The sequence below is a fragment of the Carcharodon carcharias genome, chromosome 5, assembly GCF_017639515.1.
Source record: "Carcharodon carcharias isolate sCarCar2 chromosome 5, sCarCar2.pri, whole genome shotgun sequence".
Classification (NCBI taxonomy): Eukaryota; Metazoa; Chordata; class Chondrichthyes; order Lamniformes; family Lamnidae; genus Carcharodon; species Carcharodon carcharias.
In genome coordinates, this window is record NC_054471.1 from 119379448 (window position 1) to 119400902 (window position 21455).

Sequence of the window (21455 nt, forward strand, 5' to 3'; positions counted from 1 at the left end):
CTTACAGTAAGATTTTTTACAAGGCCTTCTGAATCAACTGGAAAAAAAAACAATAGAATTAGTCGCATGGGAATGTTGGTTAAAATAATACTTTTCGCTTTCTGATGCCCTCCAGCACCTCACACCTACCCATCTTTAAGGACAAACTCAGGTCCCAGATGTCAGCCAAAGTCTTAACAACCTCTGTCAATGATGCACTATAGACAGCTAGGAGAAGACAAGAGCTGATTTCTTCACTTTTCTTTCCTTCCTCTACCATGATAAGCATCTATCACCATTTAGATGATGGGAGCATCACTGGCTAAGCCAGCATTTAATGCCATCTCTAACTCCCTCGAGAAAGTGACAATAGAGTTGAGTGGAAATTTAACTCGGCAAGTTCACATTTTATTATTCCCACATTTTTTGCTGATAGACACCAAGGTGAAATTTAACATTCCACCCACCTCCCTCTGCAGTAGGTTGGGAGGCATGTGGTGCTGTGTAATGGGACAGGCAGGCACACCAGGAAGAGCTCCAACTAAGTCTGGGGCAGGGAAGGTCAAGGTCATCCTTCCCACCCCTTGGCCAGTCGAAGTCCTTAAGCAGTCAATTAATGGCCATTTAAAGGCCTCAGTCTGCTGCCATGGGCGATGCAGGAACTGCCATGCCACATTGCCAGGCTGCTAGGTATGTCCTGGTGAGCATGCCTGCAGCTCCTGGGGGAGGTGGGGTTGGGGTAGCCTCCTGCTTGGGCACCCTGTCCCCAACAGGGGCACCTGCCAGAGGCAAGGGCTACCCCCTACAGGAAGAGCCTCCTTGCCTTTCAGTCTGAACCCTACATCCCCAACTTCCCTTGCCGGAGCTTGCCGAACTGCCGCATCAAGGCCCAACCCACGACTTACTTATGTTCTGCGACCTCCAGCACTGTATCTCCTCCTGGGTCTCGTGCAGTCCCAGCAGTGGCCACTTCTCCCTTTAGCATTGCTGGTACTGAAGATCCGCCGGCCTTCTGATTGGCCAGCAGCTCCTGGAGGTGGGATATCCTTCCTGGAGTCCCAGCAGCAAGTTAGCAAGTGCCTTCTTTTTTATTTGTTCATGGGATGTGGGCATCACTGGCCAGGCCAGTATTTATTACCCATCCTGAGTTGCCCTAGTTCAGAGGGCATTTAAGAGTCAACCACATTGCTGTGGGTCTGGAGTCACATGTAGGCCAGACCAGGTAAGGACAGGAGATTTCCTTCCCTAAAGGACATTAGTGAACCAAGTAGTGAACCTAATTTGATTAAAATCATTTTAGGGCTCCCAGCAGTGACCTCAGTGGGTTAGCCACTGGCTCTCTAGCTGGTGGATGGGCTCAGCACTGTGACCATTAAACTCAGCCCCAGGAATCCATTAGTGAGCTAAATTATGCATTCCAATCCCTCATCCACCCCCTGTAACCCACACCACCGTCTCCGTTCACCCTCAATTTTATCAAACCTCAGGTTCCCCTTACACAATAGTGTCGGGTTAAAGGATGCCCATCTTACGCTAACAAACTACCAGTCACTTACATCAGTAGTGCTCAAGTACCTCGAGTGCAGACAAATGCGTTCCTCCTAGCCAGGTATCTACCTCTAACTAATACTTCATTTTGATGTGTATTCTCAGCTTTAAAAACAATAAGGGGTAAGTATTAATATGCATTTATAAATACATTCCTTCATGAAGTGTGGGCATCTCTGGCTAGGCCAGCATTTACTGCCCAATCTTCATTGCCCTTGAGAAAGTAGTGGTGAACCATCTTGTTGAACCGCTGCAGTCCATATGTTGTAGGTACATCCACTGTGCTGAAAGCAAAATACTGCAGATGCTGGAAATCTGAAATGAAAACAAAAACCACTGGAAAAACTCAGCAGGTCTGGCAGCATCTGTGGAGACAGAAACAGAGTTAACGTTTCAAGTCCGTATGACTCCTCCTCTGAAGAAGATTCATAATGACTCGAAACATCCACTGTGCTGTTAGGAAGGGAGTTCCAGGATTTAGAACCAGCAACAGTTAAATGAATAGATGACTGAAATGAAGAGCACAGCTGCAGACTTCACAGAATATTGGACAGGATTTTGGAATTCAATCCCCAAAGCACCAGGACAACTCGCAGAATATCATTTAATCATTGTAAATCAGAGCCCTATACATTATCGCCTACATGGCAAAGATACCCATTTGGTTATCAAACAGCAAACTCTCTGACTCGATGTGAAATATTAAGGGAGATCTGCTAGAATTTAAATAAAAACCATAGGCTGCGCAAAATGGGAGGAAATAATTCAGGGCCCAATACTAAAAGGGCAAGATTTTGAAACCCTGTGGGGTTGGGGAAGGGGGGTGGGCACACAGTTTCAGTCAGGCACCACATGAGATACTGTAAAGCAAACATGTGTATTTCTCTGAATCCTTGCCCAGAAGCCAGCCTGATTGACAGTCTTGGCTTCAGTTGGGTGAGCAGCACTTCAAAGCAGGCTGCAGAAGCAATAGGGAGCCTGCAGCTGCTAGTCAGAGGCTGGGAATTCTGTGGCAAGTAAGTTGCCTCCTGACTCCCCAAGGCCTATTCACCATCTACAAGGATCAAGCCAGGAGTGCAATGGAATACTCCCCACTTGACTTGGTGAGTGCAGCTCCAACACTCAAGAAGCTCAACATAACCCAGCACAAAGAAGCCTGCTTGATTGGCACCGCATCCATCACCTTAAACATTCACTCTCTCCACCATCGACAGACAATGGCAGCAATGTGTATCATAATGCATTGCAACAACTGACCAAGGATCCTTCGACAGCACTTTCCAAACCTACAACCTCTACTACCTAGAAGGACAAGGGAAGAAAATGTATGGGAACATCACAACCTGTAAGTTCCCTCCAAGTCACACACCATCCTGACTTGGATCTATATTGCTGTTCCTTCAACGTCATTGGGTCATAAACCTGGAACTCCCTTTCCAAAAGCACTGTGGGCATGCGTACACTGGATTGGCTACAGCAGTTCAAGAATGCAGCTCAATATCTTCTCAAAGGAATGGGTAATAAATGCTGGCCTTGCCAGCGATGTTCATATCCCACAATAGACTGTTTTTTAAATCCTGCAGTTAACTTAAAAAATGCAGTTTCCATTTCAAAATGCTACCTCCTTATATCTGCCTTTGTATTTTCCTTATAAACATCTGGTATCTGCAGAGTGTGTACCCATTCCATATGAAAGACCTCATTACAGTATCTTATTGCATGAACATGTCCACCAACTTTGCCATTGATCTATTGGAATTTGAAACAAGAAAGAGCAATGAATAAAGGACCGACCCTGGGGCAGAGCCCTGTAGGATGGTAATGTTATGGTTATGGTCACCTGGCGGGGGAATAATTGGATATAAGAGCAGGAGTAGGCCATTCAGCCCCTCAAATCTGTTTCACCATTCAATCGGTTCAGCTGATCTGTAGCTCAACTGTGTATCTCCACCTTTGCTCCATATTCCTTGATGCCTTAACCTAATAATGTTAATCTCAATCTCGAAAGCCCCAAGTGGCCCTGCAGGCATCCACAGCATCCTGAGGAGAGATTTCAAGATTTCTGTTAGCTTGTTTACACACGCAGTTTCTGGTTTTGCTCCTAAATTGCCCAGCTATAGTTTTAAAATAGAACCCCTTGCTCTTGATTCCCCCACCAAAGGAAATAGTTTCTTTTTATCTACCCTATCGATTCCTTATGACATTTTAAGTAGCTCATTTGGGTCACCTCTCAATATTCTATACTCAAGGAAATACAAGCCACATTTACGCAACCAATCCTCATTAATTGTATATACAAGGTGTGGCCTGAGAACAGAGCGAGAGTCTTAAGAATCTCCGCACAAGCACTAGGTAATAGTCTTCAACATCACCAGCAGCCTCAGGATCACTTCGATCGTGATAGTGGTTGTCAGAAAAATAAATGGCTGCACTTCAAATATTCTCAGCACCTGCTCTATGTTCCCCTTAGTTGTATCAACATCACCTGTCATTTTTTTTTTGCTGATGGAATGCTGCTGCAGTAGTTACAATACTTTTGAGATTGTGGGAAGGCAACAGCACAAAGTTCACACTTGTATTTCTCTTCCTCTCAAAATGTTAGGCAGCCTACATAGCTTCATAAAAGAAAAATGTAAACATTGCTTATGAATTGGCTGCTCCAATAATACCTGATTACCTACATGTGAAAAACTCCTTAGGGACATCTTTAGCTCTTATCCGACCAGCTGGTCCATAACGCATGTAGATGTTCTGGATATTATCTAAATACCTATTCAGATAGGCAACCTTTTTACAGTTAACTTCTTCCATTCCTGCAAGATATTAAAAGTCAAGGAAAGTCAACAAATTTTCAGTGACTATAACATTTCTCTAAAAGATTAAGCTTTAGTATAAACTGGCTAGCGTTCTCTTCATGCAAGCAACTAAAATAGGCCATTTCTTTGAACAGGCAGTAAAAGTTTTGAATTTTTTATGACCAAGTTCTCTATTTTCCTCCCATTATACTCCACAGCTCTGTTGTTTGGACCATACTTCAGAGTAGTTAAAATAGATATTAATGCTTTGGAAAGGGTACAGAGGCAAACATTAAAGCATTCCATGGAAAACTACCAGTAAAACACTGGAAAGGTTTCAGCAGTGAAAAGGAAAGACAGCAGACTTTAAATACATGAAATATTAGATGGCACTTGGTCAAATGGGTAAACTTAAATTATTTAATGTTTTTGTTTATCCTTAGGATGTGAGCATTGTTGGCAAGGCCAGCATTGGTTGCCTATTCCTAACTCCCTTTGAGAAGGTGCTCTAATTTGTAGGTACACCCACAGTGCTGTTAGGAAGGGAGTTCCAGGATTTTGACTCAGCGACAGTGAAGGAGCGGGGAAGATGGTGTTCTCATGCATCTGCTGCTCTTGTCCTTCTAGATGGTAGAGGTGGTGGGTTTGGAAGGTGCTGTCAAAGAGTTTTGGTGAGTTGTTATTGCATCTTGTAGATGGTACACACAGCTGCTACTGTGTGTCAGTGATGGAGTGAGTGAATGCTTAAGGTGGTGTAAGGGGTGCCAATCAAGTGGATTGCTTTAAAAATATTGCTTTAAAATAAACCAGGGCCAATTGATCAGAAGACATGAATTGAAATTAGTGAAAAATAAAATTAAAACAGATATTTCAGGAACAATTCTTACAGGTGATAAATGTTTGCAATAGTCTGCCAGGCAAGATACTAGAGGCAAAAGAATGGTGCAAAATAGTACAAAGATGAACTTCAATGGCTCAACGACTTTTTTTGTTCCTCACTTTTCTTTTGCTTTGATATATTTTTCTTCTGAAGACAGTGACTCATACCAGGGTACAGCTGGACAGACATGAGCAGATTTCCAGTACCTGCCCTATGATGCCATCCTTTATGTGTGAAGTAACAATGCTGAATATGGCAGGATATTTGACCGTAAGAGGCATCAGAGCCAAATCTAATCATATTTCTGTTTGATGTCAGGATAAATCCAAGGGCTGGATTTTCCTGACCACAATTGTGCAGGAACAGAGGTGAGCAGTAAAACAAAAAATGGCCACAATGTTGCCTGGGCCAAAGTCCCGCTCCATTTCCACCCTTCACCATGTGCCTGAGGGCAGCGGAGGGAGGAGGCCTTGGAACCTATCCACTCCTACAAAGGAGCTAATTAAAGCCATTGTGGGCTGTTAAAAAGCCATTCTCCAGCAAGCATTCCCATTTTCAGAGAGGTGGCCAAAACTCAGCAGTTGTCTGGAGTCAGACCAGCTGCATAGAGGCGAGGGCATGCCTTGGAGGCAAGAGGAGTTTTAAAAAATAAGTAAAGATGATATTTAAAGTTTAAAGGGCTTACCCCTTTCTAGTTAAAGCTCCAGTAAAGGGTGAGGGGTGGAGGATTTGTGTGTGTGTTGGGGGGGTGGGGGGGAGTAGCCAGAATTAAGAACTTCACCAGTTCATGGGGTCATCACCCTCCTAGCGTTGCCTGGCATCAGAACAGCAGCTTGGACTCCACCGAAGCACCAGGAAGGCAGCAGCTGGAAATGGATACTGCACATTTGGAAATCAAGCTCATTGGAGATGAGCAGCAGCCTGCACAGGAAAGGGCACTGCACCAGGTATCGGGAAGCTAGAGGAGAGGAATGAGAGGCACAAGAGAGAAGAAGACACTACCCTGAGCACAGGACGCACAGGCAGAGACCTGTGGCTAACTGAGGTTCAGTGGTAAAGGAGACTGCAGCTCTCTAGGCAGCTGGTCACAAAGATCTGTGCCCATGTCAATCCAGACCTCTGAGGCAACGACAGGCAGCTGCACGCTGGTGCATCACCCGGGTACTGGATGCTTTTTTCACCGAACTGGTCAATACATCAGAATCAGAATCACAACTGATGGGGCATCATGGACTCAGCGGGCACTGGGTCCAGTGCCTGGAGCAGTCAGGTGGTGCCCTGAAATACTCTCAGGCAGAGGGAGATGGCATTGAACAGACAGCTGCCCCGACTAAGCACCTCCTCCAGCCACCCTCTAGGATGAGTACCTCCCTCCGACCCCTACTGTGTCATCTCAGGTCCTGTGGTTCAGTGGCAGGATTTGGTACAAACTCCCTCCCTTAGGGCAAGCAGCAGCCTCAGTGATTTCTGCTGTGGGTATCTAAAATCTGTCTCTATTCCTGCCCCCACTATCTTTAATTGGACAGGAAACCTGTCTCCATGTCAATGAAGGGCTCACCCTCAACCAAATCTGAAACTCAATCAGGTTACCACTCGCGAAGGGCTCCTGACGCAAAACCAGACCTGAATCCTTTTTCTGCATCTCCAATGTGAAAATCCAGTGCCAAATGCACGACCTTGTTTTTCTGTTCAATCCCAAGTTGAGTTTGAAATGTCAATCTGGTTTATCTCATATCCTACAGCTCTAGAATATAACTCTTTTATACCCTTCAGCCCCCAGAGCCACTAAAATCCTCATCTGTGCTTTCATCATTTTAAGACAATTTATTGAACTTTTCTTTAAAGTTCCTCACTCCACCCTACACAAATCCAAGGGCAAAATTTGGCCCTTGGCGGACGCACTCAGCTCATTTGGGAAGCCGACTGCTGCCTGCGATCGGCACCGCATCATGATTTCACACTAGCAGGCAAACTAAGGCCTGCCTAGCGTGAAACGCAAGCAGCAGCGCTCACCGCTGCCTGTGTGGGGGTTGGGGACAGTGGAAGTGTGACCGAGCCTAGCACAAACTTCACATGTGCATGTGAGTGAGCATTGCATAATCTCCGAGGCATGGAACTGCCTCAGGGAGATGAAGAGATATAAAAAAAGAAAATAAAAATGTAATAAAACATGTCCCCTCTGTCACACAGGGCTGAATTTTTCGGTCGGCATGCGGGAGCAGGCCCAACAATCCAACGTGTAAAATGACGCGCGATGATGTCGAGCGGTGTCCCAACATCATCACGCTGAGTAGCGGTTTCATTCGGCGGGCACACGCCAGAGCCGACTGCATGCCCGCCGATATGTAAATAGCTTGTTAAGGCCATTAAGGTTATTCTAAACGCTGCCTGTCCAACATTAAGGCTGGCGGGCAGGCGAAAAGGCCAAGCGGCCTTCGCGAGCAGGACAAGGTTTCCTAAAGCGTTTATTAAGTAAATAAAAATGTTCATAAATGTAAAAACATGTCGCATCTCCATGTGACACAGTCACATGAGGAGACATGTTTAAACTAAATTATAAACCTTTTATTTAACTTTTTGAACATCGATGCAGTCTCCCTGAGGCAGCTTCATGTCTCAGGGAGATTGCTGTGCTCTTTCGCGCATGCCCCAACCCTCCCTCCTCCCGCTGCCCACATAGGTAGCGCTGAGTGCCACCAGCCACATATTACGCGGAGCAGTCCTTAATTGGCCCATCTGTGCAAAATGACGAAGTGGAGCCAATATCAGGTGGCTCTGCGACCGCCCCCACCTGCTCCCGGCTGAGCCCGTCCGCCATCTGAAAAACCCTGCCCATGAGCAGGGACATGTTATTAATGAAAAATTAGTTTTTATTTTATTTTTATTTGCTTTTGGAATCCTCAATCTGCCCGTGGATGAGGTTTTCCAAAAAAAATGCAAAGGCCGCTTGGCCTTTTCGTCTGCCCATCAACCGATAAGTTTTTTGCTGCCTGTCCAACCTATGTTAATTGATTACTTAATGGCCTTAACAGGCCTTTTAGCTGTCGGTGGGCGTGCTGCCAGCTCCAGCATGCGCCCATCGACCGAACTATTGTGCGACTGCACAATGATGCCGGCACACTCAGCCGACATCAACACGTGTCATTTCACGCTCGAGTGGGTCAGGTGCACACCCACCCGCTGAGCAGAAATTTCTGCCCCAAATCAATCTGCAACCTGTTTCTCATCCCAATATCTGTTCTCACTGACCTCCACTGGCAACAATTCACCTACAGGTTGACATCAAAATCCTTGGATTTACCGTCAAGTGTTCTAAGGCCTTGCTCCACTCATTGCCCAGAACCACGACAAGTAGTGTTTCTTCTTTCACGCCTTTAGTGCTGGCCCCAGCAGAGCAGGCTAGGGGAGAGCAACTCATTTGCATAGATCCAGAGGTACCAGCAGCACTAAAGGCACATTTAGGGCACTTGCCAGCTTCGACATCCTGGTGCCATCCAGCCGGGGGTGTGGAGGGCGGCAAAGAACTGGAAAATTAACTTGCTGCCCTTTTACAAAAGGGGCTGATAACATATCTGCATTTTTTAATGCTCTTATCTTCAGAGATGCAGGCTGCTTTCCTAGCCTGGACAAACCATGAGGGTCACTTCGATTCTTGGAGGCTCATACATCTCACCTTGGAATGATTTTAGAAGCCGGAGTAGAACATTCAATCCCTCAAGCCTGTGCTGCCATTCAGCTAGATCATGGCTGATCTGTATCCTAAGGTCATTTAACCACTCTCATTCCATATCCCTTAATTAAAAAAAAAATCAATAATTTGAAATCCCAGTTTTGACATCTTCAATTAATTTAGCCTCAACAGCTTTTCAGGGGAGCAAGTTCCTGATTAACATAGAAAAAGATAGGGAGAGATACTATATTAATGCAAGTAATCACCGGGCCTGAGGAAGCCAGGGGAATCAAGAACTCAGGATTGCAATTCTTGCCTCCAGCCTTGCCCCCCAGCTGAGGCAGAAATCATGTTTGGGAAGGAGACGAATTTTGTCTCAATGACTCCCGAGGCCAAGACTGAGGAGCCAAGTACAAGGATTAACATTTTCTGGATCTTTCACTTAAGTTCTGTAGAATTTTGCCAGAAGCCCATACATTTGCAGGGCCTTTGAGTCTATAACACAGGATTAAGTTGCTAAGGAATTGGTGAAATAGGAGTTAGCCAGTAGTAGTCAACAAGGTATGAAAGGAATTCGGCTATAAATGGAGAGTTATAAGATGAAAAAGAGTGATTCTCCTATAAAGTAGGAGTTAAAAATTAAAAGCTGAGTTCATCTGCTGGACAAGGATTCAGTTCAGAAGCTCATAAACATACCTGTGGTATAATTGTGTTCTCAAAGACACTAATATCCTATGGCACAAGATATGTTATACCCTCTAACACAAAGTGGTTCCTGAAAATCAGGAACTGACCTCTACATCACCTCAGCAAGGCATTGATAAACTCTAATATAACATGTCTCTTATGGTCAAGGTTTAGCTACTGCAATGTAGCAACGCTAGTTCTTTCCTTAATTGGGAGAGAGGTATCTCGCTAATTCTGTAACCTTCTACTTGGGGATTTAAGGTAAATACTACTTTAAATGTTGATGGATAGTTTACATGTTTCTCTGTAACATTATTTAAATCTGGATTCTCTAGTAGAAACAAGATTGTACTTTCTTTCCCTAGAGCTATCAATTTTGACTTGCCATTAATTATGAATTGCATATTTGGCTCTTTAATAAACTTCCATATAATTTAGAAAATGTATTGCTTCATATAGTCTTCTGTATACAAAATTGAGAACCCATCTCGGTACACTCTTCATTGGAGAGGTGCCCAGGCCCTTATAATATGTGGGTTGTTATAATCTGGCTAAAAAGGCTATCAGGGGATGGTAATATTCTCTGGTGATTCCTTTGCTTCAGAAAGAGTTGGACCAGTTCTTCAGACCCATTTAAGTGTCTGTGAGGTCGGTCTTTCTCAACCTTAAGTGAGAGTGATCATCCGAGTAGTACACCTGATCCAGGATAGTTCAAAAGAGGGCTAGGATTATAATCCACTTCAAAGCAAAATGTATGTGACTGACTTTATGGAATCCTTTGCAGAAAAAAGGAACTTATAAAGGAAATGCAGTGGATATGATTTACATGGGCTTTCAACAGCATCTGTTAAGGTACCACAGAAGAATCTTAGGACAAATTGTAATGGTTACTACATGGACAGAGATCTGGCTGGAAAGAAGAAAGAAAAAGTGAGAAGTAAAAAGGGTAGTAATAGTAACCAAGTTGAGAGACATAATAAAAAAGCTTTGCACACAAGCCTTCATTTGGACTGCTCATATTTACTATAGCTCTTCACGTAGGAACTGAGGAAATATATTGAAAGTTGCTTATGAAAATGCAGTAATTTTGAGAAGCAATGTGAAGGACTGGAGGAGTTGTGTGTGCAACTCTAGTATCATACCATGGTCAGATACCAGTATCAGGTTGACACATTGCTGCAGGTTTCTTTGCTTGAGCCCATCCATCAACATTCCCACTATCATGTCCACTCTCTCTAGTGCTTCTTTCACCTATATATTAAGAGGAAAAATAGAGTCTGGAGTGCATGATACATAACAAAGCCAAAATGGCTTTCACTATAGCATTTTATTACAATCTTAATTTCTAGGCCCCAGGATGATCTTTATTTTAGCTAAGCAAACAACAGTCAATTAACGCCACAATAATAAGGAATCATGAATGAGCTAATGGGCAGCATTCTCCCTTCGGCAAGCGGGAGTGGGGCCTGCTCACCGACATGTAAAATGACGCGCAGTGACGTAGGGCGGGCGTCCCAACGTCACCAAGCATCATTTAGATTTTCAGCTTGGCGGGCGCACAGCCGAGTCGGCTGCGCACCCACTGAACTGTCAAAGGCCTATTAAGGCCATTTAAAAAGCCAATAACGCAATTAGTTGAGCTACCCGTCCAACCTTAAGGTTGGCGGGCAGGTGAAGAGCCCAGGTGGCCTTCGCATATTTCATGGAACCTCATTCATGGATGGGATGAAGTTTCATGAACATTCTTAAAAATTCAATAAAAGTTTTAATAAAAATTCAGTGACATGTCCCAGCTCATGTGACACTGTCACATGAGGGGACAGGTTTTAAAAGTTTCAAATTCCTTAATTTCAAGGTTTTAAATTTAAACTAATCTCCCTGAGGCACCTCTGTGCCTCAAGGAGATTTCTGTGCTCTTTCCCATGCATGCGCAAAGGAGCGCAGGCCCCGACTCAGGGAACCCACCACCGCCCCCCCCCACCCTGCCCACACAGGGAGCACTCAGCGCTTCCAGGCAGACGTCACGCTGGGCGGGCCTTAATTAGCCACTTCCCCCGATTGGGGCCACTGATCAGGTTCAGGCTTGCGCCCGCCCCCGCCTGCCCCCGCACAACCCCCTCAACAGGGGGGAGGGGAATTTCTGGCCAATGTGTCTGAGATGCTTGCATATGTTGTATATTTTATTGAAATTTGTAACCATGCTTGGTATTGCAGAACTTCAAAAATGGCTTGTAACAGATACCTTAGGGCTGGATTTTTGTGGGGGAGGCAGGAATGGGAGGCAGGTTCATTTCTGGGTCATGAAATCGGCCCCCAATGGGAACCTGGGAATGATCCCAATTTTGGCCAAGGCAGCAGTTTAATTGGTGAGGGGACAATGGTATAGGAACAGAGGTCAAATTAGGCCATATGGGTTGACCTCAGAAATAAAAAAAGGGGCAACCACGTTGCTAAGAGTGTATTACAGACCCTCAAATAATGGAAAGCAGTTAGAAGGGCAAATATGTAGACAGATTACTGAGTGCAAAAACAATAGGGTTGTTGGAGACTTCAACTGCCCTAATATCAAGCAGGATACAAACAGTGAAGGGCACAGAAGGTACAAAATTCTTGAACTGTGTTCAAGAGAATTTTTTTAGCCAGACGTAACAAGTCCAATAAGAGGGATGCAATTCTAGATTTAGTCTTAGGAGGTGAAGCTGGGCAAGTGGATGAAGTAGCCGTGGTCCATTTTGGAGATAGTGACCATAATACAGTTAGATTTAGCATCATTATGGAAAAGGACAAAGATAGAACAGGAGTAAAAATTCTAAATTGGGGGAAGACAAATTTTATGAAGCTGGGAGGTGAAGTGGACTGGATACAGCTACTAGAAGGGAAAACAGCTACTAGAAGTGTCAAATCAGTGGGAGGCATTCAAAAGCAAGATTCTAAAGGCACAGTGCAGACATGTCCCCACAAAGACAAAGGGTGGTATTACCAAATCTACAGCCCCCTGGTTATCTACAGCCTCCTGGTTATCCAGAAGCATACAGCTAAGATAAAGCAATAAAAGAAAGCCTATGACAGTCACAAAAAGCTTAATACTGAAGAAAGCCTAGAGGTGCATAGAAAGCACAGGGGTGAAGTAAAAAAGGAAATTAGGAAAGCAAAGAGAGGGTACAAAAAATATTGACAGGTAAAATCAAAGAAAACCCAAAGATGTTTTACCAGTACATTAAGAGCAAGAGAATAACTAAGGAAAGGGTAGGACCTATCAGAAATGTACATGGTAACTTGCGCATTGATGCTGAAGGTGTGAGCAATGTTCTCAATGAGCCCTTTATCTCTGTCATCACCAAGGCGAGGGATTATGCAGACATTTGAGTTAAGGAGGAGGAGTGTGAAATATTGGATACAATAAGCATAGTGAGAGAGGAAGTAATGGAGGGACTGGCATCCATGAAGGGCCGGATGGATTGTATCCCAGGTTGTTAATGGAAGCCAGGGAGGAAATAATGGATAAAAACAAAAAAACTGCGGATGCTGGAAATCCAAAACAAAAACAGAATTACCTGGAAAAACTCAGCAGGTCTGGCAGCATCGGCGGAGAAGAAAAGAGTTGACGTTTCGAGTCCTCATGACCCTTCGACAGAACTTGAGTTCGAGTCCAGGAAAGAGCTGAAATATAAGCTGGTGGATCAAAGGGTAATGGTCGATGGATGTTTTTGCAAATGGAAAGCAGTTTCCAGTGGCATTTCACAGGGCTCAGTGTTGGGGCCCTTGCTATTTGTTATATACATTAATGATTTAGATTTAAATGTGATGGGATTGGGAAATGACTGGGAAATTTGCAGATGACACAAAAATTGGCAGTGTAGTTGATAGTGAAGGGTGTAGCTGTTGTCTTCAGAAAGATATCAATGGTTTGGTTGAATGGGCAGTAAATTGCCAAATGGAATTCAATCCAGAGAAGTGTGAGGTACTGCATTTGGGGAGGGCAAACAAAGCAAGGGAATGCTCAATCAATTGCAGGATATTGAGAGAGGTTAAGGAAGTGAGAGACCTTAGTGTGCATGTTCATAGGTCCCTAAAGGTGGCAGGACAGGTAGATATAAGCTGGTTATTTTCCTTTTCCCACCTATTTCCATTATTAAAAAAAAACCCCACTAGAGCTATACCTTGAGTGCCCTACCATCCATTCTTAATTAGCACATTCGTTTAGATAATATCACCAACTTTAACTTTAACACCTATGTGTTCTATTGTACTATTGTCGTTGACATCTTTTGATGATCTGCTTCTATCACTGCTTGTTTGTCCCTACAACCACACCCCCCCCCCCTCCACCTCTCTGTCTCTCTATCTCTCCGCCCCCCACACACACACCTTAAACCAGCTTATATTTCAGCTCTTTCCTGGACTCGAACTCAAGTTCTGTCGAAGGGTCATGAGGACTCGAAACGTCAACTCTTTTCTTCTCCGCCGATGCTGCCAGACCTGCTGAGTTTTTCCAGGTAATTCTGTTTTTGTTTAGGAAATAATGGATGCTCTGAGGATCATTTTCCAATCCTCACTGGATACAGGCCAGGTACCAGAGAATTGGCGGTCTGGGCACATTGTACCAATACTTAAAAAGGGTGCAATGGATAGGCCAGAACATTATAGGTTGGTCAGTCTGACTTCGGTGGTGGGCAAATTATAGGAACCAATTCTGAGACAGGACAAACTGTCATTTAGAAAGGCAAGGATTGATCAAGGATGGTCAACTTGGTTTTGTTAGGGGAAGATCATATCTTACTAACTTAGAATTTTTTGAGGAAATTAACAAGGAGGATTGTTGAGGGTAGCCTTGTCTACATGGATTTTAGGGCATTTGACAAGATCTCACATGGCAGGCTGTCAGAAAATTGAGTTCCTGTGGGATACAGGGGAAAGTGGTGAGTTAGATCCAAAATTGGCTCAGCGACAGGAAACAAAGGGATCAAAGGGTAATGGTCGATGGATGTTTTTGCAAATGGAAAGCAGTTTCCAGTGGCATTTCACAAGGCTCAGTGTTGGGGCCCTTGCTATTTGTTGTATACATTAATGATTTAGATTTAAATGTGATGGGATTGGGAAATGACTGGGAAATTTGCAGATGACACAAAAATTGGCAGTGTAGTTGATAGTGAAGGGTGTAGCTGTTGTCTTCAGAAAGATATCAATGGTTTGGTTGAATGGGCAGTAAATTGCCAAATGGAATTCAATCCAGAGAAGTGTGAGGTACTGCATTTGGGGAGGGCAAACAAAGCAAGGGAATGCTCAATCAATTGCAGGATATTGAGAGAGGTTAAGGAAGTGAGAGACCTTAGTGTGCATGTTCATAGGTCCCTAAAGGTGGCAGGACAGGTAGATAAGGTGGTAAAGAAAGCATATGGAATGTTTTTCTTTACTGGATGAGATACAGAATATAAAAGCAGGGATTTAATGACAAAAACAAAAATAAAAATACCTGGAAAAACTCAGCAGGTCTGACAGCATCTGCAGAAAGGAACACAGTTAACGTTTCGACACCGTATGACTTTTCAACAGAACTATGGAAAAATAGAAGTGAAATATAAGCTGGTTTAAGGGGGGGTGGGACAAGTAGAGCTGGATAGAGGGCCAGTGATAGGTGGAGATTCCCAAAAGATGTCATAGACAAAAGGACAAAGAGATGTTGACGGTGGTAATATTATCTAAGAAATGTGCTAATAGGTGACATTAAGGGTAGAAAGCAGGATGAGCAAGGTACAGATAGCCCTGGTGGGGATGGAGTGGGGGAAAGGGATCGAAATAGGCTAAAAGGTAGAGATAAAACAATGCATGGAAACACATTTAAAAATAATGGAAATAGGTGGGAAAAGAAAAATCTATATAAATTATTGGAAAAAAGGGGGATCGGAAAGAGGGTGGGGATGGTGGAGAGAGTTCATGATCTAAAATTGTTGAACTCAATATTCAGTCCGGAGGGCCGTAAAGTACCTAGTTGGAAGATGAGGTGCTGTTCCTCCAGTTTGCATTGAGCTTCACTGGAACAATGCAGCAGGCCAAGGACGGACATGTGGGCATTAGAGCAGGGTGGAGTATTGAAATGGTAAGCAACAGGGAGGTCTGGGTCATGCTTGCGGACAGACTGAAGGTGTTCTGCAAAGCGGTCACCCAGTCTGTGTTTGGTCTCTCCAGTGTAGAGGGAACCGCATTGGGAGCAACAAATGCATAGACTAAATTGAGGGAAGTGCAAGTGAAGTGCTGCTTCACTTGAAAGGAGTGTTTGGGCCCTTGGACGGTGAGGAGAGGAGAAGGGAAGTAAAGGGGCAGGTATTGCACCTTCTGCGGTTGCATGGGAAGGTGCCGTGGGAGGGGGTTGAGGTGTAGGGGGTGATGGAGGAGTGGACCAGGGTGTCCTGGAGGGAACCATCCCTGCGGAATGCTGCCAAGGGGGGGGTGAAGGGAAGATGTGTTTGGTGGTGGCATCATGCTGGAGTTGGCAGAAATGGCGGATAATGATCCTTTGAATGTGGAGGACAAGGGGGACCCTATCATGGTTCTGGGAGGGAGAGAAAGGTGTGAGGGCGGATGAGCGGGAGATTGGCCGGACACGGTTGAGAGCCCTGTCAACCACTGTGGGTGGAAAACCTCGATTAAAGAAGAAGGAAAACATGTCAGAGGAACTGTTTTTGAAAGTGGCATCATCAGAACAGATGCAACGGAGGCGAAGGAACTGAGAGAATGGGATGGAGTCCTTACAGGAAGCAGGGTGTGAGGAGCTATGGTCAAGGTAGCTATGGGAGTCGGTAGGCTTGTAATGAATATTGGTGGACAGTCTGTCATCAGAAATTAAGACAGAGAGGTCAAGGAAGGGAAGTGTCAGAGATGGACCATGTGAAAAAGATGGAGGGGTGGAAATTGGAAGCAAAATTAATAAATTTTTCCAGGTTCAGACGAGAGCATGAAGCAGCACCGAAGCAATCATCGATGTACCAAAGAAAGAGTTGTGGGAGGGGGCCAGAGTAGAACTAGAACAAGGAATATTCCACATACCCCATAAAGAGACAGGCATAACGGGCCCATGCGGGTACCCATAGCCACATCTTTTATTTGGAGGAACTGAGAGGAGTTTAAGGAGAAATTGTTCAGTGAGAGAACATGATCAGCCAGACGGAGGAGAGTAGAGGTGGATGGGGATTGTTCAGGCCTCTGTTTGAGGAAGAAGCTGAGAGCCCTCAAACCATCCCGGTGGGGGATGGAGATGTAGGGGGATTGGAAGTCCATGGTGAAGAGGAGGCGGTTGGGGCCAGGGAACTGGAAATTGTTATGATGTAGGGTGTCAGAGAGATTTAATGAAATGTATAAAAAGCTGGTTAGGCCACGAATGGAATTTTGTGTACAGTTCTGGTTGCCATGTTACAAGAAGGACATAATTGCTCTGGAGAGAGTACAGAGGAGGTTTACAAGAATGTTGCCAGGGCTTGAAAATTGCAGCTATGAAGAAAGATTGGATAGGCTAGGACAGAGGAGGGTGCGGGATGATCTAATTGAGGTATACAAAATTATGAGGGGCCTAGATAGGGTAAATAGAAAAGATCTGTTTCCACTAGTTGAGTGGTCAATTACCAGGTGGCATAGACTTAAAGTGTTTGGTGGAAGGATTAGAGGGGACATGAGGAAAAACATTTTCACCCAGAGGGTGGCGGGTGTCTGGAATTCACCACATAAACTGGTGGTTGAGGCTGAAATGATCAACTCATTTAAAAGGTAACTGGATCTGCACTTGAAGTGCTGTAACCTGCAAGGCTACGGACCAGGTGCTGGAAAGTGGGATTAAAAATGAGCGGCTAGTTTCTTTTTTTCTCTTTTTTTTGGCTGACACAGCCACAGTGGGCTGAATGGCCTCTTTCTGCGCTGCAACTTTTCTATGATTCTAAAATACATGATATCTGTCTGTGGCAGTAGGCTGTACAGGTCGCTAGTGCTAAGGGCACCCACCATTTCCTTACTTCCCATTATCAACTCTCTATTCTCACTCCCTAGAGCTCACTTTAATTACTCTTATACTTTTTAAATACTTGTAAAATCTCTTACTATGTTTTTTTAGATTTCCAGCTAACTTTCTCTCATGCTTTAATTACTCCCTCATTTGTTTTCAGTCATTCTTTGCTTTTTTGTATTCTGTCTAATCTTCTGACCTACCACTAATCTTAGCAGAATTGTGCACTTATTCTTTCAATTTGATACTATCTTTAACTTCTTTAGTTAGCCACGGATGATGCATTCTTCTCAGAGTCTTACTTTCATAACACTCAGCAAAGATATATTCCATTATGAAGTATCTCCTTAAATGTCTGCCACTGCATCTCTACGGTCCTACCCTTTAACCTAATTCCCCAGTGCACTTTAGCCAACTATCTTCACACCCTTATAATTGCCTTTATTTAAGTTTAAAACACTATTGTTAGACTCTCTTCTCACCCTCAAACTGAATGCAAATTTTGATCATATTATGATCATTGCTGCTTTGAGGCTCCTCCATTATGAGGTCATTAATTAATTCTGCCTCATTGCACATCCCCAGGTCTAGAATAACCTGCTCTTTGTTTGGCTCTAGAACATGCTGCTCTAAGAAACTGTCCTGAAAACACTCTATTAACTCATCTTCCATGCTACCTTTGCCAATCTGATTCATCCAATCTATAAGTAGATTAAAATCACCCATGACTATTGCAGTACTTTCTTACAAGCTCCCCTTATTCCTTCCCATATACTCTGTCCTGCAGTGTAGTTACTGCTAGGGGACCTATAAACTATTCCCTCAAGTGACTTTTTACCTTCTGCTTGCGTGCTTTTGCACGTGCTTTAGTGTGCTTGCGTGCATTTGTGTGCGTACAAGTTTGTCTGTGTGCGCGTTGTGTGGGTGCATAAGCATTATGTCTGCGTGCGCATTATGCATGTGTTGAGTGTGTATGTGCATGTGCATGTGTGTTGTATGTGTGCACATTCATGTGTTTTGAGGCTGCGTATTAACCAAGCCCAATCCTGCCATTACCTAACATTTACACAAATGTACTTTCTCTGAGGTCAATGGATAGCAGTAAGTGGCAACCTGGACTGGGTTTTTAATTCCCTTCCCTAACCCAGGAACACAGTAGCATTCACTGCCGATCTGGAAGAAATCAAGTCGTTCAGCTTACCTGAGGGAACTGTGCATAATATTCCCATAACAAGTACATTGGGCGTTAACAGTAATCACAATCTCATTTTGATGCGCTAGAAGCATCTGGGCACTATTATATGTTATAACATTAATAAATTAACCTACAATCTTTTTAAAGGCAGAACCAAAATTAACTTACTTTATTGCTATTAGGCCCATATTCATGCCCTGATTTATCCGGTTCATCCAAATACAGGCTGTAGAAATCAGGCCTAAAACAACAGCAACAAATCTATTTTGTAAGAACACATATACACTAATTCTTACACTTATAATGAATAATATTATAATATATTGACACTGGAAAGCATGTGCAATCGCAAGTACTGGTCAATGGAGTGTTACGGACAGTTGTTCACAGATCTCTCCATTGCTGACTGCTCACAAAATGAAAATCAACATCTATTGAATACAAATGTATGGTTAAGGCATCATCTGTGCTCTTAACAGTTCCCATCACAATTTGATGAATCAAAAACATTGCAGAAAGCTTGCAAGTACAGGGTACATAACAGCTAACCATTCTGATACTTGGATGAAGCCTCAGAGCTTGCATATAACAAATTGATAGCTTCATTTTTGACCTAGATAACAAATGTCTTTAAAAGCAGGCGTGTAGATTGCAAAGACAACAAAAAGGACAAATCAGATTCTGGTTTTCATATACACTGGGGCAAGGAATGAAAAGAAGACAAATGTACTTGTGTGGTATTATGTGCAGATCTGTGCACCATATTTTAGCAGGATTTTCATGCTAGGGAAAGTTTTCAGAGATGCACTAGAATTACACCAGGAATATAAAGTTACAAATGTGAAGGAGGATGTGCAAAAAAGTACCCCCATCACCTCTCCCCATTCCCCCACCCATCCCCCAACCCTCCACCACACCCACTGCATTGGAGCAGTCTGAAAGACTCGATCAGAGATTTACAAAATTGTAATAGGCTTTATGAAGGTAAATAGTGAACAACTGTTTCCATGGGTTGGTCAATTGATTACAAGAGGACAGAGGTTCCATATTATCACTAGAAGAATAAGGGAGAAGGTTAGTAGAAATGCTTTCATACCATGGTTTATTCAAAAGTGAAATGCTTTTCAACAAGTGACAATTGAGGCAGAAACAGTGCAATCATTTTATGGACAGAAAAGATATTTGGGGTCTCTATTCTCTGTCCCTAAATTTCCCAAATGTGCTGCTAGTGAGTGAAGCTCCATATCAGGTACATGAAATGATAAAATATTCTTTCAATAATATCACTTAGAAGGCAGCAAATGTATCAATTTTTGAATAAGATTTTAAAGGATTCAGGGAAAAGTAGAAACCTCCAATTCAAAATACACAATACAAAATAAACTTGAATGAAAAAGTAGGGAGGTTATACAGGGCATTGGTGATGGACAGGCTGGGCTTGTGTCCGCTGGAGTGTAGAAGAGTAAGAGGTGACTTGATTGAAACATATAAGATCCTGAGGGGTCTTGAAAGGATGGATGTGGAGAGAATGTTTCCTCTTGTGGGGGAATCTAGAGCTAGGGGTCACAGTTTAAATATAAGGGGTCGCCCATTTAAGACAGAGATCAGATAGTGAGATTTTGCAATTCTCTTCCTCAAACAGCAGAGTCTTTGAATATTTTTAAGGCAGAGGTAGACAGATTAACTTGATTAACAAGGGGGTGAAAGGTTATCGGGGGTAGGAGGAAATGTGTAGTTGAGTTACAAAGAACAAAGAAAAGTACAGCACAGGAACAGGCCCTTTGGCCCTCCAAGACTGCGGTGATCATATTGCCTGTCAAACTAAAACATTTTGTACTTCTGGGGTCCGTATCCCTCTATTCCCATCCTATTCATGTATTTGTCAAGCTGCCTCTTAAACACCACTATCATACCTGCTTCCACCACCTCCACTGGCAGTGAATTCCTGACACTCACTACTCTCTGCATAAAAAAACTTGCCTTGCACATCTCCTCTAAAGTTTTCTCCTTTCACCTTAAATCTATGTCCCCTAGTAATTGATTCTTCCACCCTGGGAAAAAGCTTCTGACTATCTACTCTGACCATGCCACTCATAATTTTGTAAACTTCTAACAAGTCGCCCCTCAATCTCCATCGCTTTAGTGAGAACAATCCGAGTTTCTCCAACTCTCTTCATAGCTAATAACCTCCAGTTCAGGCAGCATCCTGGTAAACCTCCTCTGCACCCTCTCCAATGCCTCCATATCCTTCTGGTAATGTGGCAACCAGAATTGCATGAAATATTCCAAGTGTGGCCTAACCAAGGTTCTATACAGCTGCAGCAAGACTTCCCAGCTTTTATACTCAATATCCCTGCCAATGAAGGCAAGTATGCCATATGCTTTCCTGACTACCTTATCCACCTGCATTGCCACTTTCAGTGACCTGTGAACCTGTACACCCAGATCCCTCTGCCCATCAATGCACTTAAGGGTTCTGCCATTTATTGTATAATTCCTACCTGTATTAGACCTTCCAAAATGCATTTCCTCGCATTTGTCTGGATTAAACTCCACCTGCCATTTCTCTGCCCAAGTCTCCAACTGATCTATATCCTGTTGTATCCTTTGACAATCCTCTTCACTATCTGCAACTCCTCCAACCTTAGTGTATCTGCAAACTTACTAATTAGCCCAGTTACATTTTCCTCCAAATCATTTATGTATACTAC

The 21455-nt window shown here is 43.6% G+C and overlaps 1 protein-coding gene across 2 annotated transcripts in view; it reads right to left on the reverse strand.

Moving 5' to 3' along the window:
- The window catches only part of LOC121277844 (venom phosphodiesterase 2-like), a 177861-nt gene that overhangs the window by 52420 nt on the left and 103986 nt on the right, over positions 1-21455 (reverse strand). Inside the window, exons 10-14 of one of the 2 annotated variants that reach the window (XM_041187534.1) lie at positions 18913-18985; positions 10702-10810; positions 4209-4340; positions 1555-1632; positions 6-37 (exon numbers count right to left, since the gene is read on the reverse strand). In XM_041187534.1, the coding sequence (XP_041043468.1) occupies positions 6-37; positions 1555-1632; positions 4209-4340; positions 10702-10810; positions 18913-18985 (424 nt within the window). The remainder of the gene's footprint in view (positions 1-5; positions 38-1554; positions 1633-4208; positions 4341-10701; positions 10811-18912; positions 18986-21455) is intronic. The other variant, XM_041187535.1, reaches the window with a different exon arrangement.